The 27,423-nt window shown below is 47.2% G+C and overlaps 1 protein-coding gene across 1 annotated transcript in view; it reads right to left on the bottom strand.

Moving 5' to 3' along the window:
• Positions 1–27,423, bottom strand: part of LOC139057626 (putative uncharacterized protein DDB_G0282499) — a 139,773-nt gene that overhangs the window by 45,416 nt on the left and 66,934 nt on the right. Inside the window, exons 8-9 of the mRNA XM_070536178.1 lie at positions 16,674–16,771; positions 5,995–6,675 (exon numbers count right to left, since the gene is read on the bottom strand). Of these exons, the coding sequence (XP_070392279.1) occupies positions 6,054–6,675; positions 16,674–16,771 (720 nt within the window). The 3' untranslated portion in view covers positions 5,995–6,053. The remainder of the gene's footprint in view (positions 1–5,994; positions 6,676–16,673; positions 16,772–27,423) is intronic.

The following is a 27,423-nucleotide window of genomic DNA, read 5'->3' as shown; positions in this document are numbered from 1 at the left end:
CCGAAACTACGTTATTTTCTACCCGGTTCCAGCGCATGATCACGCTCTGCGATCCGCTTGTTCCACCTCGCTATTCGTGTAGCACTGAATTATACCGCTGGTCACGTTTCCTTCAGCACAGCGAACAAAATCGTGCGCTGCGCGAACGAGGCAACAGCTCGCGCGCGACGCTGTGGGTGGAAGTGTGTAGCTCCGTAAAAGAATCCGGGAGCACAAAAAAAAATAAAGGCGGTGCCTGTGACGTACGCGTCTCGCGTGCTCGAGGACCAGTGTGGGAGAACGCGGGGAAGGAATTTCGCTTGTGTAGGCTAGACGAGGCATAGAGTTTATCACTATATTACCTAGAGGGAAATCTGGCGCTGCTGCGCTGTGGTATAGGTAAGAATGCTGATATATTGTGACTTCGGATTGGAATTGTTCTCGGACAGTGAGCAACGCACTCTTCCGGTGTCACAATGATTCATTTTCTACTAAAACTGCACGTAAAAAGCTGTTTTAGCTTTATTATTACACAAAAACATGTTTATTTAGCTATGAGAACTTGTTGTTGCATGTACAATTACGTGAAGCATGCGCTTCAAGTTAAGATTCATTTCTGAAAGCACGGGTGAGCACCGAGCTTTGTATGTTATCGTGATTCTTGTGAGTTTGAGTGCGAGCGAGCCCCGTATAGTTTGGTCGTCGTGAGTATCAGCTTAACCGCCTCAGAAGAATTTTGGTGAGTTTGAGTCCGAAAGTGCGTTAAGGAAAAATATATTCTGTTCGCGAGTCTTGGTGATGTTGCCTAAATTTCTCATCCTATGCATATAATTCTTCTCTTCGTTTTACACGGCTATTTCGTACATTCTTATTGATTGAGCTGAACGATACGGCAACAAACTCTTACATCCATCTGTTATAAAAAAACTTCTACTGATTTTTACTAGTGACACAATTCTACTCTTTAAACATTTATGAATATTTGTTACGTTGATTTCAACATAACTTCCCCTCCTCTTTGATCACTGGATATGGAGAACAGAATTCAGAAAGCTAACCACACACTGCGATACAATTAACAATAGGTCCACACGAGGTATCGCGTCCTTGTTGAAATGACTAAAGTAGGAATTACTGAGACCTCAAAGATCCAACTATATCTTAGAAGAAAGTAGCGAAAGTAGGCCACATAGAATGGACACATCTTCTCTAGCAACTATCATCTGTGTCTAACGCACCTCTGGAAAGTTACCGGGATGTAAGATAAAGTGTTTGAATAAAGTAAGTAAAATGCATAAAGGAAATAAGTAGCCAACCCCGTAGGCACAGGTCCTTATAACGGTATTTCATTTCTATTTTGAAGCTAGATCTAACAAAAATTTCGCAGTTGTGTTTAAGAAATGCTCGTTTAGCTCTGTCTTAACATCATGGCACATTGTGCATATTATTATAGGTCTAGCACTGAATAGCAACTAATAAACCTAGCTCCTCAATGAAATATGTCAGGCATTGAAATATCCTCAAACTGAAATAGAATCAAACAGGTGGTGAGACAGGCACTGTTGCAAATTCAAAGAGGTTGCTCCTTTATTGAGATGGCGCTTTAATCGAGCGATCCCGCAATCGGGGGCTTTGCCCGTAACTGCATATCAGTATGAGTTCCCTCCTGCGTTAAAGGCTATAATTTTACAACTGAAGGCGTTTCTTTCTGATGACACAGAGAAATTGGCTTATTAAAACGTCTGCTACTGCAGCCAGAAAATAAATCAGCAGGTTTTGGTGGCTCCTCTGACACTAACTGTTTACTGCGACAGGAAGAATATCTTACAAGAGACACAGTCCAGAAGAACATCACATATGTGATGCATGAGAAATCGTCCTCGTTTTCTGCAGCGTTGCCTTTTTTAGTGTCTCCCAGGCTACACACACACAAAAACTGGTATCGAGGTGTTTTGCTAGCTTGGCTATGCTGAATTTTTTTCTCTATGGAATACAGAAATGTACAGGTAACTATTCCATAGTTCCTCGAGTTAAGCTTGCTATTGTGCAAGTGCTAAGCAACGCATAATCCTTACTCGGTCAAATTTCCAGTGGAAGCTCATAAATTTAATTTATTGCTCCTGAACTGAAAGGGAGCTAGTCCAAATAGGCTAAGAGTTCACTGATATTGTCTACAGTTCATTACTAGAAGCGATAACAACTTAACATAAGCCAATATTCCGAAATATTGTTCGCTATTTGGTGAAGAAATTACTGATAAGGTAAACCTCCTTGGCAACTTTTCTATGGCAAGGTTGGGTTGGAGCGCAATAGGAGCAGAAGAAATTGCACATTAGGAGAGCCTGAACTGTTGTGGGGCAAGAGGCTGTGTGCCAGATTCATATAGCTAGTATTAAAGATGCTGCCGTGTCCGCTGTTCATGTTAATGACGCTAAGGTTAAAATGACTCATTTGTACCCAGAAGGCAAAGGCCGTGCCGAACCATATCTAACTTTATTCCCGTAACCATAATGGGAAGTTACAAGCAACCAAACAGTTTTGGATAATAGGCCAGAATCTGAAGCCAGGTAACAAAGCAAGTATCCTTAACTAGCTGAGTGCGAGTTACATTCAAAATGATTAACTACTTCGCATTGCCTCCAGAGCAAGAAACGAAGACGAATAGAAGGCGACTGCTATCTTTAAAAAAAAGTGTGCGGAATGTTTAGCAATTTATCGATGTTTTCTGCCTCAAGAAACGCTGAATGCGCACAGACACCGCAAATGCACGACGTGTCTAAATTTTGCTGTCTAAGAGCGTAAAATACAGTTAAAATTTTCAGATATAAGATTTTTAGTGAGCATAAGATATTTGGTGATTGCAAGAGTCATAAGAGTTGTAGTGACGAAATACTGCACTAGGGAGGCTAATTCCTTTTCTAGAGAGAGTGCGTGTGCTTGTTGAAGCTTAGTGGCCTTTCCTAATTTTGTTTCACCAGAACTAGTATAGCCCTACTGGCACTCGGCAGATATTTTGGCAGTGTCAGGTGTCAGGACTGGATGACGCTTCAAACTTCTTAGCTTCAGATTACAAACTCGCTATTCTACCTCTCCTCGACGGCACCATTCAGTCTCTAATGGCTCTAATGTCTCTAATGAATGCCGCCTTGGCCTGGCCAAGCCGGCATTCAGGCCTGCGACGTGGCAGTGTCTGCTTAGAATCCCTAGTGCCAAGAATCCCTAGGCCGCCACTGGAAACTGAACCTGGCAACGCTTAATTCACGAACTCTCTGGAGCGAAGCTATGTTAGCTGACTTTTTTGAGGTATTATTATGCATTGTTTGTGATATTACAGGCCTTAGTGAGCTTACAAGAACTGGTTACGATTTAACTGGACTGACTGACAGCCACGTCCTCTGCTACAGATGCCTTCCAGAAAAGGGGCAACACGGGGCACGATTTCAAACGCACAAGATAACAGCGGGTAAGATTGATGAATTCTGCGGGATTAAGTAAAGGGTAGCAGTCATCGCAATAAAACTAAATAAAAAATATAGACTAAGGATAATCAAGGCCTATGCGCATCTCGTGTCATGTTAATAAAATAATAAAGGTTTTATGAAGATGTTGATTTGGCAATGAGAAAGGTGCAAACATAGTATACTGTAGTCGTGGGCGACTTCAATGATAAAGTCGGGCAGGAGCAAGCTGTGGAAGAAGGTAATAGCAATTATGGCATCGTTTCTACGAAAACTGATGATAGAATTTGCGGAAAGGAATACACTCCAAATAACGAATGCCTTCTTCAGCAAGCGCGGAAAGAGAAGGTGGATCTGGAAAAACCCTAATGAAGAAACGATAAGTGAAATATATTTTTACGAGCCCACATTGAGCCGCTGCAAAGACAAGCACACTTTGTTCTCCTCTTCCCCTGTTCTTTCGGTAGCTTTAGCCTAACACTCGGCCCTTCACAGACGAAGCCCGCTGGGCAAATAACTGTAACGTCCACTCGGAGTCACGTGGATGACAGCGTTTTAGGCGGGTGACGAGAACAAGCTGCGTCTTCTTACACCGGTAGCCATTAAACGAGACGAGCAGTCGAATAGGTCACTTCAGTTAGGCGATTGGTGATGACGAAAGGCCCGGTGTAACCAGCCAGAAACTTCTGGCACAGATCGCGCTTGCGAAGTAGTGTCCAAAGCCTTATGGTGTTTCTTTGTAGTACAACACATTCTGATGCACAGTGATATTCACTGTGTCTATGACTTCAGGCACAGGCACGTTTACAACCACGAACTTTTCATGGATTAGCTGTGATAACACTACCTCTGCGATCATCGCTGGATACTAAAATTTGGATATTTGAAAACCAGACAAGAAATGGTTCACTCATTTTGTGACAGAAGAGTTTGGTTTGATGTGTCAAACTAGTTGAAATTGCTAAACTACTCAACGCCTGTGGTGTATATATTTACTTTTGGTAACTATTCTGACTCAGGTTGTAACCGAACCAATCAGCGTATATCACAACAATAATAAAGCTATCGTCACTGCTATTACTAAATTATAAAAATAAATACATGTACTCTTGTCTAACCTTGTGTGATGTGCCACAGCTTCGCTGGTCGTCCCCATTGAGAGTGAAATGGCTCATCAATACTTCCTTTCACCCTCGCACGGCCGCTGCCGCCACCGATGCGTGAAAACATGTGCCATCTTGTGGTGCTGAAGGAATCCAACTGCGTCCGCGGCGCTGGCTTTTCGCTGATTGGTTGAGTTTTTGCCCGCGGCCACAACAAATTCCAAATGCATTGGAGGGGGGGGGGGGCAGGGAGAAGTGTAAAGGTATACAGCTTCACTGTTAAAACTGCATAATATATTGGTCGTGCGGCTCAAGACAAGGGACCCAGCATTCGTGCGTTCACTGCTATATGGTATGTGAATGCGTAGCACGCGGCAGCAGGTTAGATAGGCTCATCAGCTGCCTCGGTAGCTGGTTCCGTCTAAGGCTATGGTCGAGGACGTCGTCGGCCGCCTACCAACAATAGGAGCCCTTCGGACAGGATCCCTGTAGAGGGCACAGAGAGCTACAAATGCAGCCCTAAAAATAAATGTAGAATAAGGCCGTGGCTACCGACACTGCCAAATTATGACAGAAATGACTACGTAACAGCCACACGTGCAAATTTAGCTACACAACACATTTTGCCGTTGTATCAACGCTCAACGCTTTTGCTTGGCTTGTCCTCAGCTGATAAAACACGATGATGCTTTGCACCAGGTCGAGAGTTTATTTTGCAGGTTCAAGTGGCGGGATTCTGCCAGAGGCAAATTGCACAAAGGCGCGTATACGTTAGTTTTGGAGACACGTAATAAATCCTGGGTTGGCGAACTCGGAGTCCGAAGCTTCTAATACGCTGGCTGTCATTAGCCCAAGTGGTGCGAAAGAAGTCAAAGCTCATCAGTCAACATCACCACAGTGATCAGCGCCAACGTTTGCATAAATTTGCCAGCCTCATAATAAGACACGTTAAAGGGCACGTCACATTACTACACACCGCCGTAAACGAAGCACATATCGGTTCAACAATCTGCGCGGCTTCAGATAAAATTGGTTCTAGTAGTCGACCTTGCGATTTAAAGTAGATGCACATCTGGTAAGAGCCCAAAGCTGGAGCCGGAGTATCCAAGCGGCACCGACGCCGTTCTGTATACATTGGAATACGGCCTTGGCGTACGAGGCGAACTGCTGCTCAAGAGCACAATTCCGTTAGAATTGCGAACGGATTTTGGATATTGTAAAACGTCATCGGCCTATCTGTGAACATATAAAGAGGCACTTCTATGTGTTCGCTCCTGGTTCAGTGGTGCTGCGATTGCAACGTATGCTGTTGCACATACATATAAACATTACAACTGTTATCTACTCAAAAGATGTTTCAAATTGTTAACTGCCGCGACGATAGCTAAAAACGGTAGTAAGGAAAAATGGCGTTGCTTACTACCGTATACGCATCCGTAGGCAGCGTGACTTACATGGAATGGGTGGTTTTGGAATGCAGATAACCGGTGTTCGATAGGCCTTCGGTGTCTTCTTAGGAGACGGGGTCGTCGGCGTGATCGTTGTCGTTGGTTGTGGTCGTGGTCGCTTCGTTGTCGTTGTCGTAGTAGTCGTCGTGGTGGTGGTCGTAGTTGTCGTAGTAGTAGTTGTCGTGGTAGTGGTCGTCGTAGTAGTCGTCGTAGTAGTTGTCGTGGTAGTAGTCGTCGTAGTAGTCGTAGTAGTTGTCGTCGTGGTAGTGGTTGTCGTTGTCGTAGTAGTCGTCGTGGTGGTGGTGGTCGTAGTTGTCGTAGTAGTAGTTGTCGTGGTAGTGGTCGTCGTAGTAGTCGTAGTAGTTGTCGTCGTGGTAATGGTTGTCGTTGTCGTTGGTCGTGGTCGTGGTCGTGGTCGTGGTCGTGGTCGGGTCGTTGTCGTTGTCGTAGTAGTCGTGGTGGTGGTGGTCGTAGTTGTCGTAGTAGTAGTTGTCGTGGTAGTGGTCGTCGTGGTTGTGGTCGTCGTAGTAGTCGTCGTAGTAGTTGTCGTCGTGGTAGTGGTCGTCGTAATCGTTGGTGTTGTCGTCGTCGGCTTGGCAATGTTCCTCATCGTAGTAGCGATCGCCATCGTAGTAGTGGTCCTCATCGTGGTACTCTTCACAGTAGTAGTAGTGCTCGTCGTTCCGCCTGGAAATAAAAAATACCTATTAAGGAAAATAGTGAGGCAGGCGAATCTGTCAAAAATAATTCTGACAATAACTTTTACGTGTACGTTTTCTCTTTATTGTTTAATCTGCAGGGCACTTTCCCTATTACGATGAATAAGACGTTCACGTAAACGCGGGCTTTCATAATCGAACCCTTATCAAAACTTCCTCAGCTCACTGAGGCGAAAGGCGGATATTGGGAGTTTAAGAATATTAGGCATTTAGAATACGACTCGAATAGCCACTACTATTTTGTTCGTTTTCGATTAGAGCGAGCACTATATGATGTTGGATATTTGTTTCTTTATGTTATGTAAGGGATAAAACCACTTACTGGGGTCACAAGGGAAAGATAACGATACATGTGAGGAATGTGACAGATGAGCCTGTGCCGCTTAGGGGCGTGATGCACAATGCAAACCTTTCAACAAATTTTGCCGCAACAAAATTATTACGCCTAGTGTAATCACCAAGCTTAAGCGGCTGATAGAATAAGGAAGCTTGTATGCCCGCCGCTGCAAAGACTCGCGCTGTAGTCGACAAACGACGTGTTTGTAATGATAGCACAGATGACAGCGAGTAGTAAGGGTATGTCGATTTACAAAACTTACACAGCTGTCACAACTGCAGACGTAAGTAGGAATTTCTACGATAAGAAAAATTGCGAACATAATGATGTACTAAGGTTTGTTGGTAGAGATGTGGCTTGTCTATAGCAGATAGGTTTCTCTCCCCGTAGATACGTATATCTGCGCCACACGACCTGACACGGCTGAACGTTGTAATCTGCTGTTGCGGCCGATTGGCCAGAAGCCACAACTGATAGCCCAGGATGGCGCATGCAGTCATCTTTGCGGGGCGCTCTCAACTGTCATGGCAATTAAAGTGCATTGAAGTGCATTGGGCAGTCTTGGTTCATAATTGTGTTCGGGGTGCGTTGTTGTGGAAAGCTGTGCTGCCACCTTCTGTCTACTGTACGATAGGCTGTGTTTGTGCGCGGCCTGACTTTTTATACTCGTCATGGTAGTGTATTGGGTTGCAGCAGATGGGTGTGTGACAGCCATTTCTAACAACTGGAAGGCTTGTCAATGGTTATTTTTAAGTACTTCTACCATTTCCTTTTTTTGGTTGAAATTTCCCTCGCTCACAGAGCTGCGGGTTTATATTTTCCCCAACGCTTTTGAGGCCACAATTATCTGTGCGAATTGAAACAACAGAAACATAAGAAGCCTAGGCGTTTCTAATTTTCAAGACTGATTGCTGGTGGGCAATTTGTTGCCGTGTTTCCTGCTGTTATAATCAATATCTTACAATATTGCTCACAGATTCAATTCAGCCCTAAGTCGAAGCGGCTTATTGTCCCCGCCCACTCGCGGCTTACTGTGTGAGCGAACGTACGAGAACGACAGACAGCAATGCTGCCTATGAAGTGAATCGGGACGTCAATGCCATGAAATATAACAAAAGAAATTGCTAATAACATCACGTATCATGACTGATACGAGAATCAGGTAGACTGTTCGCACAAGCGTGAAGTTGTGAAATATTATACACCGCATGGACGGAGCGAATATTCTTTGCTTGAGTGCGCTCGTAGCCATTAGTGTTACAGGAAACCGCATGAATATTCTACGTGGGTAACAACTTTTGAGCGGACAATACCTGTCGGGTTGGTCCATACCTGTCGATTCTTATCTACTAGAAAGATCCGTGCCTGCAAGCGGCACCGTTTTATAAGGCAGCAGGGCGTCGGCAGAAAGCCGCCTGCGATTTGATATTTAAGGTGTCCCAGCTGGCTTTAGCCCAGCTGTTCGACGAAAACAGAGAATAAAGAACGCGGTGCGTTCGCTCGTCAGAGCTGTTACGACAATGTTTTATAAGGTTTTATAACGACACAGACAATGGGACAGCCTTACAGAACGTGACACGAAGCCCACCTTTTATTGCTCCAAATCGTTACTCTTTCGTGAACAAAGAACTGCAGCCTATAGTAAACTACCTGACACCGCGAAACCTATGCGCCCGTGTCAGGGTGTCTACCAAGTTGATATTTTCGAATTCCCTGAGTTTTCCATGTTTTCTCTGAGTGACACAGAACTTTATTTTATGTAAGCAAAGGGCTGGCGCACCAAATCGCCCGATGCTGTCACTCTCAAGTAAGCATTAAGAAGAAAACTTAATTTAGTGTGAATAGTAAGCAGTAGTGTTTATTTTAACCAAGATGGAAAAATGAAGGGAGGGGATAATAACATGCCCAGCAAAAAAATATCTTCGAAAAGGAAAAATGATAAAGGCAATTGCAGATCGAGTCGAAAATTGTCAAATACAAATAAAAATATATGGATACAGAAGCATATATTTTCGAAAATGAGCTACTTCTATCAAGCGATAGCAAGATCATTGGTATTATGCCCGAACTTTGACCAAAGTGAGATTTTCTCAGCTACTGGAAAGTCGACCTCAACTATCCTCACATAATCTCAGCCGGCGCACAATGCCTCCGTTTTGTTTTTCACCACTTTCATGAGTTTATTTTGGTTTGGATGAGGGTCACCTTCATTTACGCGTGAGCTAACACTTTGCTTTTTGAGCTAAAGTTCCTTCAAAGAAGAGGCGGCGGGGTTCCTTTCCCGAACATTCCTTCACACGATAGCCATTTCCGTTATTGTCCTCGTTCTGCCGCGCGTTCGCCCCACGAACCATTTGAAGCATCCTCATTGCCAGTTGCACAGTCAACGCTCGATTTTTAGACTTCCAAGGGGCCATGAAAGTGTCAGAAAAATCAAATCGAGCAGTTCGAAAAAAAAAAAGAATGCATGTCTTTTACTCCCCTTAAGGCCTCAAATCGTCGCAGGCACGTCCTATAAGGCTCTGAAGGCCAGCCAGTACACTTAGTAAGCATATCGGCGCTTGTACTGTGATAGGCGACGACGGGTGCACGCGTGTATATAATTATGGGATGCGTACTGTCTCCCTTGACAGTTGCCCCTTCCCACGCTTGTTAAGCTTCACCGCAATACTTATTTTACGCTTCACCGTGTAACACAACTGTACTGAGGAGAAACTGCCTTTCGGAAACCGTCATTATGCAGCGTACCATACTTCCTAAGCTTCAAAGCCAATCGCGAGGACTACAAAGGCGGAGTCGGTGCTCGAAGTAGCTAAGCCTCGGGTTGCCGCGGTGGTGGCTACGGCTGCCAGCGGATCTGTGTGCGGGGGCGCTGGTTCCAGGCGGCGAGATAATCAAAATGGTGGTGTTGTCTTTGATTAATGCCGTTTCGGACCTGCGGTCGCGGTGAACGATCCGGGAAATTCGGACAGCGAAGAGAATTTGTTACAATTCTTCAGTTTTAGTCGAGCCAGGAGTGGGGATACTTTCGTTCCCTTTCAAGAAAACGACAGCTGCGCTTCCATGATTGAAGCACAAGTTCCCTCAGTTTTCCTTGAGCATTGCCAGACTATCCGAATTCCCCGAGAATTTCCGATTTCCCTGGCTTGTCTGTTTGGTAGATACTATGTTTACCTCCCCATTATAAGATTGCTATTTATTATGAAGTGCGCAGAAGATGCGCACTTACGGTACGTTTAAATGCCCAGAAAAATCATATGAATTTGGTGAGGTTTCGGTAACGTAGACTACATAGGCTCGAGAAAACACACATGCACACCAGCACGCACGTACACAGACACACACACTTACACGCACAACGCACACACACGCACATACACACACACACACACACACACACACACACACACACACACATATATATATATATATATATATATATATATATATATATATATATATATATATATATATTATTTGAATATACTGCAGGCCCTTCACGGCCCGTGCAGGATATATATATATATATATATATATATATATATATATATATATTACTTATCTGAGTAAAATTGGACATCAGCATAACGTCCAGCCCCCAGGAAAGCTCCTACGGTACGTGTGCAATACCATACACAAAGGAATTCAACGTTGCCACGGACAAAATGCGCTCTTGCCTCAAGAGAAACCATGCTCAAAACTATCCGTGTACATTCCTGATTCCATTCATTGCTAGATTCATAACATTTAGCAAAGTCGTAAGTACATAGGGGCAGCTTACTTGGCCGCGCGGAATACAACGACTTCGTCCGGATGGGCGCCATTTTCAAACGCACCCACCAAGCCCTCCGTGCAATTGACTTCTCTCATTCTTGGCCAAATTGCAGCACATGTCTGTGCATTCTCTTGAGCACACGAAGTTGGCAGCAGCTGCAGTTCGGGCAAGGCCTTGTCGTTGAGACCTAGTGTGCAATATATTGTACGCTGTGTCTCACGAGGGTTTAAGTGGGCGCCCATTCACTTATTGACACGTTTGCGATAGAGTGGGCGTAAAATTGCGAGCCAACCGGGATAGATGTGCGTAGATACTGTGCTCAAAACATACTATGAGAGGAAGCGGTACTACTCGCTTTAACGAGCGATACCCACTCTTGCCGACGTTCCTGGGCTGAAGCACATTATTTGAAGGATCGCGATGCAAGGATGGTGGATGAGCAAATTTCTGTATCATCGAGGAAGGCCTTACATCTCGAAGTGCCGGTCACACGTACGGACAGTTGCACCAACTTCGCTACACACAATCATTCAATTCCTTAATAAATCAGTTACTCTATCTGCGACGAACTGCTGCACCCGTCTTCAATGCACGAAATTCAGTCCGGCATGATTGGAGTAAAATGCTTTAGCGAACACTCAGTTGAATTTCTGACAGCTGAACGCACAGAATCAACGTGTGAGTGCTAATGGTTTCGTATTCGTGCGTGGTCGTTGAGGGAACGGGTGGCATTCCACCGAACGCGCCATTTCACGGAACACACTAGTCCGTGCAACAGGTCAATATATTGTTTTGCTTTGTTAGCTCTAGCTTGATGAATTTACAGATTTTGCTTAGAACCACTCCCCTGTATGACGTCGTGATTTCCCTTAGGGTATGCTAAATAAATAAGTAAATAAAAGAAAGAGTAAAGGGGACCCACTGATGTGCGCAAGTAAATGTCACTTTATTTTCTTTCCCACGCAAAAAAACAGAGTACCCGATGGTTTCAAACCACAAATTCTCTTGTCCGAAATCTCTCCTGGCACATATGAACGCGGCATACTTCTGTGCATACGACTTAAATGAACAACGTCGATGCAGTATTTAGCATAAAACGAAGTCCTGTGGCTGTAACATAAAACTATTTCAATATGTTTTTATTCTAATCTCCTGACGCCAAGTTTGCGTACCGGCGGCGAAAGCACCGGGCGGTAACCCGCAGAGTTGTCTGAACAGAACAATCAAATGCTTTCCTCGTTCATAGGAGGTCACTTTTGTTGGCTTGAAAAACGAAGAACATTGCCTACACTGAGCGGCTTGTCTTATCTAATTCGCTGACAGGAGGCGATGAGCACGCCTAACTGGAGAGGCATTCGATGGGGCTGAGCCACTGCACTGAAAGTCGATAACCGGATGAAGAAGGTGGTGCCGGCGTCTGCGATTGGTCCGCTTTTCCTTACTTAGCTTGCAGCGGCTGGTCAACAATCGCGGCTGCATGGAACGGAAGCTTAAGAATGACGCTGGAACAGATCCTCAGCATGCAGAGTTGGCAGAATGAGGTCGTAAACGTGCCGAAAGTGCTCGAAAACGCTACACGGCCACGCCAGACGTTTTATTATACGCAAATGAGCCCCTGCTCTCCGGCAGGGGCGAGTAGCCAGCGCCTTAGCGATCGGCTGCAGTCATCTTTTATTCCTTTCGGAAGGGCGCAGCCTGAGGCTATTCTGAAGAAAATGCAGTTTTGTTCAGCATTTTATTGCATCTTAAAGGGAAGCTGAAGAGTCTGTCGAATGCAATAAGACGCTCATATACGGATGCGGGAACCTTATAAACCATGTAGGCAAAATTTGTTTTTTTTTTCAATTAGGAGCGGCGTAATCGTCGGTTGAAATTGCGCTGTAGCTCCGCCCCCCCGTTGAGTGAGCGAGCGGAGCGGAGACCGGAAACCGCGGTGTTGTGACGTCACCTCTGTTTCGTTCCCTCGCAGCGTCCGCGACCGTGCCTGACCGCGCTTGTTTCTGCGTGCGTGCCATCGCAATCTGCTTCGATCGACCCTGCATTCCTTTGTTGGTGCGTCTGCGCGTATGTAGAGTGGTAGTCAACGTGGGTGGTAGTCAACGTGAGTGGTAATCAACATGAGTGGAAGTCAACGTGAGCGGTAGTCAATAGATGAAGGTTACTACACGTACTGCATTAACCGGGAAGCTTTTCACGCGTTTAAACCGTCTTTGTAGATTGCCTACAGCTTCGGGCCGCGCACAAACGCCGACGATCGCATCCCCGCTTACGTTCCACGAGGAGGCACGCAGGAACACAACACTACAGTTGTTTGACCGGAAACGAGCTCACTAGATCGACGAAAGATCGGCGAGATCATTAGATCGCTTTGCAAAAAATATGCCCACCATAGATCATTTCCAACACGAGGAGATGCCAAGACTTTGCTTTCATTCGCGTCGAAAGCACTGCTCCCACCAGCATCGTTTGCTTCTTCGAGAGGCCGGCTCTTCGCAATCGGCTCGTAATTGTAGGGAGTAACGCCGAACTCCTCAGAAAAACGCGGTCTCTCTAAATTTTCCATTACAGTCTCAGGAAAACAGCACCAAACTACCTGGCACCGTGCTTCATGTGTAGCGGCAGCGGTCGGTTACTAGAGTTGACGTCACGAGGTGCACCGACCAATCACAGGCGGATACGAGACGCGCGGGCTGGGCGTGTCCGCTGCTGCACTTTTCGTCGAAATAAAATATATTTGCGCTTTCTTTCGCTCAATTTTGATACGATATTCGAATTCGGAGGGTTGAAAACCGTTATGTACAGATGTTCACTCATTTTTTCTGGAAAACCTTTCAACTTCCCTTTAACATACCCTTATTGAATTCTTGTTCGCTTGGCAGGTTCTTGAACATTGCATTTGTCCTCTGCAAATTATTCTTCAACCTACTCGCACACTTAGTCGGTTGAGGTTCTCAAGTGACTGAGGCAGTGTGTAGCCAGCGTTGTTGAGCAGGGTGTTGTGATCGGCCAGGTGAAGGCTGGTCATGTATTAGCCGTTCATCGTCGCTCCTAATCCTTCCGAGTCTATTAGCTTGAATATATCTGATAAGCATGCAGTGAATATCATTTTGCATATAGTGTCTCCATGCCTGACCGCATTCTCGATAAGTATTTTTTCGATTACCTTAAAACATGTGAAGCCTGAATAATCTCCGAGGCAGAGTCGAAGCCTGAGGAGTTGTGGATAGGTGCGCTGGGGCTTGAACGTAAATATGGAAATCGCACATGAATGAAAGGATTCTCGAGCTGTCAGCCGAATGCTGCAAGCACAATGGTCTTGATGTGAAGTTCGTTCTGTCCTTCACTACAACCCGTAGGGCATGCACTTACACTGCTCATTAAACACAAATGTCGTAGGTTCGTCCAAACGCACTGAATTAAGGGATCAAATTGTGCGGCGCCAGGACATCACACAAGTCGGTATAATCCGAGTGATGTAAATGCTGTTCCTGCTGACACAACGCGTTTTAGTTCACTTGCGTTCTTTGCCGAATTTTCTTTCCTGTCATATTCACCTGACTAATGCGCAGCAGGCATGGAGCACCGCAATTAACCGGGATAGGCGGTCTAGTTGGTGGTCGATATTGGAATGCATCATGTAACCGCGCGAACAACAAGGGAGAAAGAAGGAAACGCACAGGAGAGCGGGGAACTTTAACGTTGAAGTTCCGTGCCTGTCCTGTGTGTTTTCTTCTTTGTCCCTTGTCGTTTGCGCGTTCCCATGATGCATTCCAATATCGAGCACCGTAAGACTGTAGCAGGCTGGAAGAAATTTGTTGCGCTGAATTCCCAAACATCAAGAGTCTCTTAGTGGAGGAGGACAATAAAGAAAGAACATCGCCCGAAGTGGCTTGAAGACGTGACTCGCGTTATTTTGCCCAGGACTGATGCCAGTCCAGAGTTTAGAATAAGCATATCCACCCAATCATATTACGACGACGGATGTTGTGCGCTGTCGGCTTTCTTTGTCGCATGGTCTTCGCACGGCCTGTTGCCTATTACTGGCATTGCGCATGCAAAACAAACTGAAAACGATGTGTCTCCAGTGATAAGCGTAAGTGTGCATGCGTGTGTAGGTAGGGGGGGGGGATAAGCCGACAATTCTTCGCTTCTCTGATGAGCGATATCATATCTTATTTCATAGCATCAATTTTGTTCGAGCAGTCCATATGATTTCCCCACAATTGGTGGTACGTGATTTTATGCGCCACGTATTTTTTTACATGTCGTCGTATTCATGTCCCGTTTCATATTAAATGTAGGATTGCTGCCTATAGCGCACATACGTTCACACACACCGTAGGCCACAAGATGAGCAAAACTGTCGGCACAGGCACTATATCGCCTCGATTTAGTGCTGAGTTGAATCTCTGAGCTATATAATATTCGGCTGAGGCTAACAGCAGTGAAAAAGAGAGCGAATTGCGCAAAAGCAACAAGTTTTGATAGAAACATCTAGGCGTTTTTTTTTTTGCTGATACATCGCCTATGGAGAATTATAGCCTCAAAAGCGCTGGAAAAAATAATCATCCGCAGCACGATGAGCGAGCTAAATATCAAACTAGAAAAAAAACAATGATGTTCTAAAAAATACCAATGACAATCTTGACGGTTGTCAGCAATGAACACTCTGGTCGCTAACACCCAAAACAGTGTCACGATGCGTACGAATATCCAGGCCATTGTGCGCATAAACTAATACAGGCCATCAGAAAATAGGCAGAACTTGGCAACGCAGAATTAACAATACTGCCTTCTGCAGCCACGCTTTCCCTATACAATTATGCGCTGAATGTGCTCAATGCGCTTTGAGATAACAAATCAGAGCACGCCAGAAAGATATAGGCATGCGCCGTGCTGGGCTGTCGGCTCTGGCCAATCGGCTGCGACAGCGCGTTGTAGCGCTTACCGCGTCAGATCGAGCGGCACAGGTAGGCATAATTATGTTCATTTAACTGCTGCCCCCATATCGTAGCAATTTATTCTTACGTCAGCAGTTGCGAGGGCCATTTAGGTTTCGTGAACGACTTGAAATTAGTTCTCACGCAAGTACTAAGCTTTACACATGTGCTACCTTTGCGTACGCGTCTTTTTTCTTTACTACAGCGCTCGTCTTTGCAGCGGCGGGCATCAAAAGCTTGGTCATCTTACGAACAGTTTTAGCGTTGTGAATACGATTTGTTTCTTGGGGCTATCCTTACGCCAAGATTTTTTCGCAAGTTTGCTTAGTGAATTTCGCGCCAGAAGCCTCCTGACGCCAAATATATAAAGACCTTTATATTAACGATTGTGATAAGACATAATGAACTTGCCTATAAGCTATAATTTTTCCTGTCAAGTTATTTTCATATATTTGGTGCATGCCACCTGCCTCAGGACCAGTATAATCAGATAAGAGATTGGTGCTAAAGGAAAGGCAAGGAGATCAACAAGACATCAAGTTCCCCTATACCGCGCTGCGCTGATGTAGAGGAAACGTAGAATACATTTTATGAACTTGAGAAAATACAGTCAGATAACGCTCACATATTTGCCATGCAAACATGCCTAAAGTTGTAATGTTGTATTACCAACCAGCCCAAACCTATACCCTTCCTAATGCATAAAGGAACTATTGCAGCGTTCAGTTAGGCTCTCGATATGTTTTAGCGTTCACTGTAGCGATAATAGCACATAAATAGCGTTGATTTACCAATATTTTTTTAAACAATTGTATGTTTCTTCTATAGAGGGTATTTCTCCAAATCGTCGAGTAAGTATCAGTATATAATATTAATTTGCTTATATTAAAGTCACAGGTTGTTCAGAGGCTCACCTGTGGTGGTCAGGTAGTACAAAGCGATAACCAAGAGCAGCTGCGCTAGCACAAGCACAACAGTCACGGAGCAGCACAGGCAGGTAGTAGATCGGGCTCTGCAAGTGAGTGGCACAATTTAAATATACTGCGGGATTTGTTGTCTTTAATAGCTGTGGTAATAACATTTTTAAAATCATGGCTGTTACTTAAATAAATACAGTGACGGAAAGCTAAGTCAATCGAAAATTATCCATATTCTCAAAATAGAAACATCCTACCATAAAAAAAGGACGGATGGAGTTTTACGCACCTTGGTGACCTTGGCAAAGAACATATACAGAGGGTGTTTCATCTACCGTGCATAGAATTTCACAAAAAAGGGGGCCATTATACGCAAGGATGACCAAGTGCATATTTTTCACAGTTGAGTATTGAAGCCACCACAATCTTTTTGTGGCCATTATAGTTATTAATTATTAGCAAATAGTTAATCTGTAATTACGGCTTTGAATGCTGTACTGTCAACGAAGAATTTTTCGAAAATTTAAGGAACCTAAATAAAGCTTCCATGTTCTAAGCCAGATACGTTCTGCCAGTTTATGCTTTGCGGGTGATAAAAAAAGTCCACCGAAAATGAAAAAATGGCTGTGGCTTAGCTAAGGTTAAGCCCAGGATGCGAAGCATACTAGCCTTTATTTTAGTTGTTGAACCACTGTTTAGCCTGGTGAACTGCTATTGCTTGGCTATATTTGGTTCGGCTAGACGAAGAAACAACTCATGCGTTACTCTGCTTCGCCTTCAAGAGTGGAACGCGACAGCGTTCCCATCGACCCGCCAAGGGGTGTACGACAATGGGCTACGGCGCAGGGACTACGCGCCCCGCATTGGACGCGGTGAGCGTCGAACAACGCAGCGTTCGGCGCGGCAACGAAATGTGCGCCTGAGCAAGGGACGCACGCCTGAGAAACAGCTCGTTTCTAAGGCAACACCGCATTCACTAGAGGCGCTTTCGTACCGCTTTGAAGCATCGTACTCGTGGCTCAGTGGTAGCGTCTCCGTCTCACACTCCGGAGACCCTGGTTCGATTCCCACCCAGCCCATCTTGCAAGAGTTGAGCCAAAGCCACTTCTCCTCTGTCGTGACGTCACGGTGTCACGTGGTGTTGACGGCGACACCGCCGCGCCTGAGGAGCTGGGTTGAGCTCTCGAAATATGCTTCGCATAAAAAAAAATACCACGTGAATCCAAGACGACAGCTAATCCAAGACAACGTAGTCATAGAAGTTAACAAACCAGAGTGGGTTTCTTACCGTGCTGGCATAAGAAACACCGGACTCATCGCAAACACAACAATTTCATTGTGCATGTGATACATTGACCCCAGCACTTCATACATTCGAGAGGATTTCTTGTTCTTTGCAGCTGTGGAAGACATGAGTGTTTCTAGCTTGGCTCACATGCTCAAGAGTGAGCTTGTTAAACTAGGTGAACATGGAACATATGAGAGGCCAAGGCTTCGATGGCGCCGCAGAGATGAGTGGAGCATTGTGTGGCGTACAGGGAATGATTCGCAGAGTTCCCAACTGCGTTGCACACGAACTGCGCATCGCACTCCCTCGGTCTTCACTTGAGCGCCGCCTTGAATGCTGAAGACATTGGACGCGCCTTCGGCACTATTAAAAATGTTTGCACTTTCTTCAGGGGATCGCCTCAAACAACTGCGGTCCTGAAAAGGCACCTTCCCATTGCCTCGAAATCCTGCCGCTTGCTACAGTGTTGTGAAACTAGGTGGGTGGAACTCTACGATATGGTCTCTATATTTAGTAAGGCGTTTCCCCAAGTATTCGACGCACTGAAGAGCTCAAGGATGCCTCCCACGACGCAACAAGTTCTTCCACCACGTCTGCCCTCCACCATCAAGTATGCTCATTTATCTTCCTCAGGTCTTACTTTTTGTGACACCTTCTTAAACATAACATACCGCTTCTGTGAGTACTTACAGAACACGTCTGCTGACATGAACGTCGCTTTAGACTACGTAGAGCTTGTGTTGAATAAGCTAGAAGAAATGGCTCTTAATTTAGAGGCGGAGTTTTTCCTATTTTCACAATGTCAAAAGCAGGAGATGATTTCGGCGTAAACTGTGAAATGCCGTGAGAACTTCGCATGCAGAAACATCGGGCTAACTCCTTTTCAACTGAAGTATACCATCAGTGAGTGACGTTTATTCCTTACACCGACAACCTTAGAGCTTCTCTGCAGCGCCGATTGGCGAAGAAGGACGAAGAGGCGTAGAGCAGCATTGGCCGGAGAGTGTTCAAAGCAGTCGATGAGTGCTCTGATATAGGCGTCACTGCTTTGCTCGTCGGCGAAATGAAGCAGCTGGGATACTGATAATACGCAAGAAGCACTGGCAATATTGGAGGAGTCAGAGTCGTCAACAGGGTAACGCAACAAACTGTCAGCGTCTTGGTGCAGGCGGCCAGACTTCTACACCACGGAATATGAAAATTCCTGTACCCTCAAAGCCCGTCGACCAAGCCGGCCTGTAGGATATTTTAGCGATGAGAGCCAGCAGAGAGCATGATGCTCAGTGACTACAGAAAAAAGGTGACCGTAAAGGTAAGGACGGAACTTCGCAACCGCTCAGACAACAGCAAGGCATTCTCGTTCCGTAATGGAATAGTTACGTTCCGATGGTGCCAGGAGGAGGCTTGCATAAGGAATAACGTGATTCTGGCCACGCTGACGCTGGCCTAAGACGGCACGTACGGCATGACCGCTGAGATCTGTACGCAATTCTGTAGGGGCATCAGGGTCGAAGTGGGCGAGAAAGGGTGGGAGGTGAGAAGAGTGACGAGACGAGAGAAGGCAGCGGCCTATCCAGTGCCCCACGAGAATTGTACGCCTTTCTTCAAAAGATTAGTTAGGGGTCTAGAAATTGTCGCAAGATCTGGAACAAAACGATGAAAGTGCGAGCATAGCCCTATAAAACTTCGAACGTCTGCGGCTGTCTTCGGAACCGGAAATTCTCTGACAGCGCAAGCTTTGTCGGGATCAGGCTGTACTCCGGAAGCGTCAACGAGATGGCCCAGAAGAGTAATTTGCCGGTGGCCAAACCAACATATGGACGAGTTAAGTTGCAGCTTCGCCTTTCAAAATACATCAAGTATAGTTGTGAGACGTTCAAGGTAAGTGTCAAACGTTGGCGTGAAGACGATGACGTCGTCGACGTAGCAAAGGCACGTGGACCATTGGAAACCTTGGAGCAAGGAGTCCATCATGCGCTCGAAGGTGGTAGGGGCATTGGATAATCCCAAAGGGTTTACTTTACCTTGGTATAGGCCATCAGGTGTGATGAACGCGGTTTTTTCTCTGTCCGTACCGTCAACAGCAATCTGCCAGTATCGCGAACGAAGATCAATAGACGAGAAATAACTGGAACCGTGCAGGCAGTCAAGGGCGTCGTCTATACGTGGGAGCGCGTAGACGTCCTTCTTAGTAATGCTGTTCAGGTGACGGTAGTCTACACAGAAGTGCCATGTGCAGTCCTTCTTCTTAACCAACACCACAGGTGACACCCAGGGACTCGAAGAAGGCTCAATGATGTTTTTATCGAGCATTTTGTTCACTTCATCTTGAATTACTCGCTGTTCCGACACAGAAACTCGATACAGTCGTCGGTGAATAGGCGCAGCATCGCCATTAAGAATGCGATGCTTGACCGCGAGCGTCTGGCCTAAAGGTCGATCGTCGAAGTCGAAAATATCGCGGTAGGACGATAGTACTTCGCAAGTTCTTCAGTCTGCGTAGAGGACAGGTCCGTCGCAACCATTTTCTTTATCTTGGAATCGACGCCCGAGGCTGGCGCGAGGGGCATGCTAAGCTCGCGAGAACCATCGGTCCATAACGCTGCCACGTATTGGTCGCCGAGACAATCAATGGTGGCAAGGCAAATACCTTGCGGTAGAATTTGTTTGCCAATCCAAAGAGACAGACAGGCATGCGAGTGTGGTTCGCAGTAATAGTAAGTGTACTGCAAGGCACGGTGACGTCATACTGTATTGGGATGTCGGGCAGAGGAGTGACGAGGTACCCGCCTTCAGGATATGATGGGAAAGAAAACAGTTCAGTGTAGGCTACTGACTTTGTCGGCAGGCGAAGAAAGCCGGTGGAGCGTAAGTGGCAGTGGGGTGCATCAGAATGTTCTGCGACCATCGGCAACTCAAGGCAAATGGTACTGGAAGAGCAGTAAATAAGAGCAGAATGGGCGGAGAGATAATCGAGGCCGAGAAAAGGTCGTGGGGGCAATGAGCCATTACGGTGAAGAGGACAGGAGTGTGGCGGCCGGCGATGCTGATACGTGCCGGGCTCATGCTGACTATAGGCATAGTACCGTCATCCGCAACGCGGACGACGCGTGCCGACGCTGGGGTGAGGAGCCTGTTCAGTCGTCGTAGGAAGGCAGCCCTCATAATAAACAGATGTGCTGCTGTATCGGTGAGTGCCGTGACAGGATAACCGTCAACGTCAACGTCAAGAATGTTTCAGTTAGTAGGTAACGTGAGCAGAAGATTTGAAGGCAGGATCAACAACGCAGCTTCGCCTCCAGAAACTTCAGTGCCTAGTTTTCGGGCTGGGTCCGGGAGGTGATAGGCAGTGAAGAAAAGCGGCTGGGTTGGGGCGAACGAGACTGGTGGCGTCGAGGTGAGGGCGAGCGGCTGTAGCGAAGATTCGGAGCAGGGGCATCAGCGGTAGTGGGTATATGGCGGGTGGCATAAGGTACAGAAGGTCCTAAGGTGCGGGTATACGTGGCGGCGTAAATCCGAGCAGATCGTGGCCATCGGTTGCGGCAGTGAAGAGCGACGTGGCCGATGCGACAGCAGTGGAAGCAGATCGGCCTGTCATCAGGGATACGCCATTCGGACGGGTTGCGGCGAGATGTGGCAGAAAAGGACTACCGGGGATGAGGAGGGCTGCTAGATAACTGGGGAACGCTGGGTCGAGACGTGGAACACACGGTGTTGAGACGCATGTTTTCAAATTCATGTCTGACGACGGCCTGAATCATCGCTATGGTAGTTGCAAGGCGGATCGTGGGGCGTCGTGGAGAAGGCTGGCGAACAGCCGGCATCGAGTTCACGGCGAACAATACAGGTGACGTCGTCACAGGTGGTGGTCTGACGCGGTCGACCCTCACATGTCGACGTAGCAGCAGTGTTGGGTAGCCGCGCAATGTGGTGTGAGATACGGCGGCTCTTAGCCTGTTCAAGGCGACGGCATTCTTTTATAATGGCGTCGATAGTCGAGACGTTGCCGAAACCAAGCAAATTGAAAGCGTCGTCGGCGATGCATTTTAGCACATGTGCCACTTTATCTGCTTCGGACATATGATGGTCAGCTTTACGGCATAGTGGCAAGACGTCGAGGATGTAGGAAACGTATGGCTCTGTAGATGACTGAACACGAGGCGCAAGTGCCTTTCTCGCGGCAGCCTTGCGCCCAATGGGGTCGCCGAACAGTTCCCGTAGCTTTTCTTTGAAACAGTGGCAACTGGTTACTTCGTCATCGTGCGTTTGGTGCCACATGCGTGGTGTGCCGCCGAGATAAAAGATGACATTGGCGAGCATAATCATTGGGTCCCACCTGTTATTAGCGCTGGCATGTTCATAGAGCTTGATCCAGTCGTCGACATCCTGTTCCTCCAGGCCAGAGAACACACCTGTGTCACGATGTGGGGCAACCGAGACAATTAGAGCAGTCGGAGAAGCCGAAACTGTTGCAGAGGTGGGCTCGTCACCGGGAGGCATGTTGACATGCTCGGTGTGCCGACCACTTCGGAGTTCCGTGGTGAGGACGGGGATCACTTACCTCCCCAAGAAATGTTACGTTTCGAAAGACACAGACGAAAGATACAATTTACACGCTATTTACACTGGAGCCAGGGAGCCAGGCTGACACTCGCTCGTGCCCAAGGCACCGACCAACTTCTTCGTCGTTCATGCGGCGGCTCGTCTCTTCAGCATCGCGCAATGATATCCTAATAACATATATATATATATATATATATATATATATATATATATATATATATATATAAATATATATATATATATATATATATATATTTATATATATATAGCGCTCTGCGAACCGAGTGTACTCTTGCGGTACGCGACTGGAACAGTACCCCTGCGAGGAATATATATATATATATATATATATATATATATATATATATATATATATATATATATATATATTCCTCGCAGGGGTACTGTTCCAGTCGCGTACCGCAAGAGTACACTCGGCGAGCGGAGCGCTAATCTTCCGGTGCAAATTTGATGCACGAGGCTGCAGATGGATGTTAAATATCTGGGAAGAGCAATGCAAAACTACATTTAAATACAATAGTGCCTGCTCGCACATTTTCCCGCTTACCCTTAAATCTTACGTGCACATACTTTCTACTTTGTCATTACATTTTTGTTGGAAGGGCGGGGTATCGCTGCTGCAACACGGAACTCCGCTGTGGAGACCGCATACGTCTCCAAGGCTCGCCCACTAATCTTCCTACGTCACCTACCGCTAATTCTGCATCTACCGCAGCACCATCGCACACCTTGGCGCAGCCTCGTGACCATGGAAGGTTCTCTGCGAATGGCAATGCCGACATTGAATATTGACTGAACTTGCATGAAGGCGTCAGTGTGTACCGATCGTCCATAACTTGGTTGTCCCCGCCGTGGGGCCCATTGATCCTGCTCTATCCGAAGTGGCTGTCCGATATGGACACCGCCACTGACACTCGGCAAACCTGTTTTTACTTTTGAATACAGCAAGTCGACTCGCCATTCTCAACCTATCAAAACGTGCATTAACATCTTCCTCCATACCGAGCGTCTAACAAGTGGTGACCCAGAACATCTACATGTTTTCTCGTACACTAGCCTTGGACGACGCTGCTCCTACTCTTTTTGTAGAGACGACGCCACGACTACGTCTTCTGTCATCGCTGTAGAGCTTCAGCATCCGAGGTGTCGGCACCAGAATTCTCGAGTTCGGTTTGTGCGAGTAGAGGCCCGTTTTCAACGCCGCCGCATCACTTCACAGACAGCAAGGTACCTGCGCATCGTCGTGCTACCTTCCGAAATCAACGATGCAATAGACGGCTTGATAGTGGATGCGCCTTCGGCTACATATTACGAGGACCTGAAATGTACAGTCCTGCAGCGCCTCGAGTCATCGCAACAAAGTAGGCTCCAACAGCTCCTGTCCGAGGAACTCGGCGACCAACGACCGTCACAACTCCTGCACTGGTTGCGTGAGTTTCTCGGTGGCCACGCCGCAAACGAGAGCCAGCTTACAATTTTGATCGACCTGTTCTTGCGGCGCCTCCTACAGTCCGCCAGCATGGTGCTCGCTGGTTCGGAAGCGGCGAGTCTCGATCGGCAAATTGCATTCGCTGACACATATGCGAATGCTGGTCTGCCGCACAGCTACCTATATCCGACAGTCTGAGAGTCAGGAAACCAACTTTTGCACCTAAAGGAAACAATCGATCGTTTTACCAGAGCACTAGAGAAGCTGGCGATGGGTGACAACATTGGCAACCAACTACGGCACACCTATTCGCCTTCACAGTCTAGCAACGCACCTAGACTCGCCGTGGCAGCTGTGCTGACAGCACAGCCACTTTTGCAAGCAAGCAAGTCAGTGCACCCAGCCCTGTTCCTGGACGGGAAACGCTCCGGCTAGACATTAGCAGCAGCATGCGACATCGGCCATCGCGCGAGCCGCCTATTCTTCGTATTTCACCACATTAATGGCACCCACCTCCTCGTCAACACTGGAGCCCCGCTTTCTATCGCTCCTGCAACGGCCACGGATGGCCAACGCAGCAAGTCCATACCCACGCTCCACGTCGTCAACAGCACTGCCATCGCGTCACATAGGCTCGAATCAATAACGCTAGATATCGGACTCCGGCGCTTGCACGGCAGCTTCTTTATACTGGGAGCCGACGTTTTTAGCCATTTCAACTTAGATGTGTGTGTTCGTGATTGGCGCCTAAACGATAACGTCACATCCCGCGATATACGCAGCCCGCTGCGTATCCAACCTCACCTCATCTGGCACCTGTACGTTTCACCTGTCTCAGCGAACGTCGAAACACTTGCTGAATACCCGTAACTCACGAAGCCTCGAAACGATGCGCTGCTCGTGAAACACAAGGTGACGTAGCATGTAACACCCCCCCCCCCCCCGCACACCTGTCGCCGCACGGCCAGGGAGGGATGCTAGATGGGGGTTGGAAGTCGCCCGCCATGAGTTCTACCACACGCCTCAGCAATGTGTTATTCGTATTTCCTCCAGGGATTGGTTTTCACCTCTCCAGCTCGTTCCGTAGCAGAACAGTGGCGACTGGCCGTTTTGTGGTAATTACCAAGCTATTATTGACGTAACTACTGCGGGTCAATATGCCCTTCCCCGCACAGATGAATTCGGCACTCGTCTCGCAGGAACCAAAATGTACAGCAATATCAATTTGATGCGCGCGTTCCACCAAATTCTTGTCCAACCCAGCGACACTCCGAAGACAGCAATCACAACTGCATGTGGCCTTTTTCAGTTTTTCCGTGTGCCTTACAATTGGAAGAATTCGGCGCAAACTTTTCAAGAGGACATGGACGAGGTTACGCATGGACACCCGCTGATTTTCGTATAACTTGACAATCTCGTTGCAAGTCGCGCAGACGGAGAGCACAAATAGAACCTTCGCCTTCCGTTTGCTTGGCTAGATCAAGAGGGCCTGGTCTAAAGCCTCGGTTATGCATTTTAGAAGTTCAAGCCCTGGATTTTCTCGGCAACTGTATTTCACGCGAAATCATCAAGCCACTCGAATCATGGCTGCGGTACATCGAGGGCTTCCACTCTCCAACCTCCTTCCGCCAATTACGCGAGTTTCTGGGGCTCATAAGTTTTCACTGGCACTTCATACCATTCTGTATACCAGTTCTTCAGCCGCTTACCGACCTGTTTGGTCGCGACTTCAAAGAAATACCTACCTCCCAAGGGGTCCTCGGAGCACGAACACTCCTTCCAGGAAGCCAAAAAACGGTTGTCGACTGCAGTGCTGCTAATTCATCCGTTGCCCGACACGCTAACTTCTCTTATGGTAGACGCGTCGACCATGTGTGGGTGAAGTACTGCAGCCGCACGATGGCACAGAGTGGAGGCCGCTGGGCTCCATCTGAAGACGCTTCAAGCCTACAGGAAGTTCGCTACACAATGTCCAGGAGGGAAATGTTGGCCATCTTTTGCACTGTCGAGCGTTTGCTTTTTTTCTTGAAGACTGTAGCTTTGACGTTCTGACCGGCCACAGACTGTTGGCCTTCGTTTTCAAGAACAGTTCCTCGTACTCAAAACGTGAACTTCAGCAACATTCCTTTATCTCCGAATTTTCTACCGGCACCCTTCATATATCTGGGACCAAAAATCAGGCAGCTGCCGCACTGTCGTCTATCGGCGCTGTGCCTGCGGGTCCTAATGATTTCGAAGCTCTTTGCTCGGCCCAGGAAAATGACGGAGAACTATGCCAATTGCGGGGAAAAGGCTCGTCGCTCCAGCTTGCAGAGGTGCCGCTTGCCTACACAACATTGTTCACATGCGACACATCGCATGCAGCTCCTCGCCCGTTTGCATCCATCAGTTTCGGCGACCAGTATTACATTCACTACATGCGTTATGCGATCACGACATAGGAGTAACACAGAGGCTTATCACACAACGCTTCGTCTAGCCATGGATCAAAAAGATGTTGGAAACTGGGCAAGGAGCTTCCAATCCTGTCACGCTGTGAAAGTGACCCGGCACACATGTTCAGCGGTGCAGCTGTTTGTACTACCACAGAACTGTTTCGATAAGGTTAATTCAGTCTTAGTGGGACCTACTCTGCCTTGTTAATGTTTCAGGTGCCTACTCGCATGTGTCAACCGGCACTCAAGGTGGCCTGAAGCGACGCCTCCACAAGTTAACACGGCCGATACCATGGCGGAAGCATTTCTCGAGACGGGGCCAACGCGGTACTGTTGACCTTTCCGCATAACTACTGGCCGAGGCCGGCAATTCTAAAGCCCTCTTTTTTTCTGCCCTGGCGAGACTGCTCGGCACGCACCTTCAAAACACCACGGCTTACCAGCCAAAGAGCAACGGCATGGTAGGGCGTCTCCACCGATAACTAAAGGCGCCATTGACTGCCACGCTCGACAGACAGCAGTGTGGAAAGGCTACCCCTACTACAACTCGGGCAGCGAACAACTATCAAGTTTCAGCCCGGAGTCAGAGCAGCCGCGATACTGTACACTTAAGCCGTCCGCGCTCAAGACAGTTTTTCGGCGCCGAGCAAGGCACTCCATCAGTGGCCGCGCAGCACTTAGAAAGGGTAAATGCCTGGCCAGACAATCTTCGACTTATCTCCCGCCCCCAGTATCGCCGTGGGCAACCTGTGCTTCGTTTCCCGACAGTGAACAACCACGCACGTCCTTTTTGACCATTGAATCCTTCCTATGAAGGCCCCTGTTGGGTTGTTTCGCGTTCAGAGAAACCCTTGGGGATTGACGTTCCTGGGAAATAAGAGACAGTTTTGTGCGACCGCGTGAAGCAAGCCTATCTTGCGCATTATCTGTTGATTCCTTCCGCCATTCACACCAAGGTCTTCGGCATTGTAGGGGGTAGCCCTTGTAGCAACCGTCCGTCACTTCGTTGTC

This window comes from Dermacentor albipictus, chromosome 3 (genome assembly GCF_038994185.2).
Source record: "Dermacentor albipictus isolate Rhodes 1998 colony chromosome 3, USDA_Dalb.pri_finalv2, whole genome shotgun sequence".
NCBI classification, from domain to species: domain Eukaryota; kingdom Metazoa; phylum Arthropoda; class Arachnida; order Ixodida; family Ixodidae; genus Dermacentor; species Dermacentor albipictus.
This window is presented reverse-complemented; position numbering and strand designations above follow the sequence as displayed.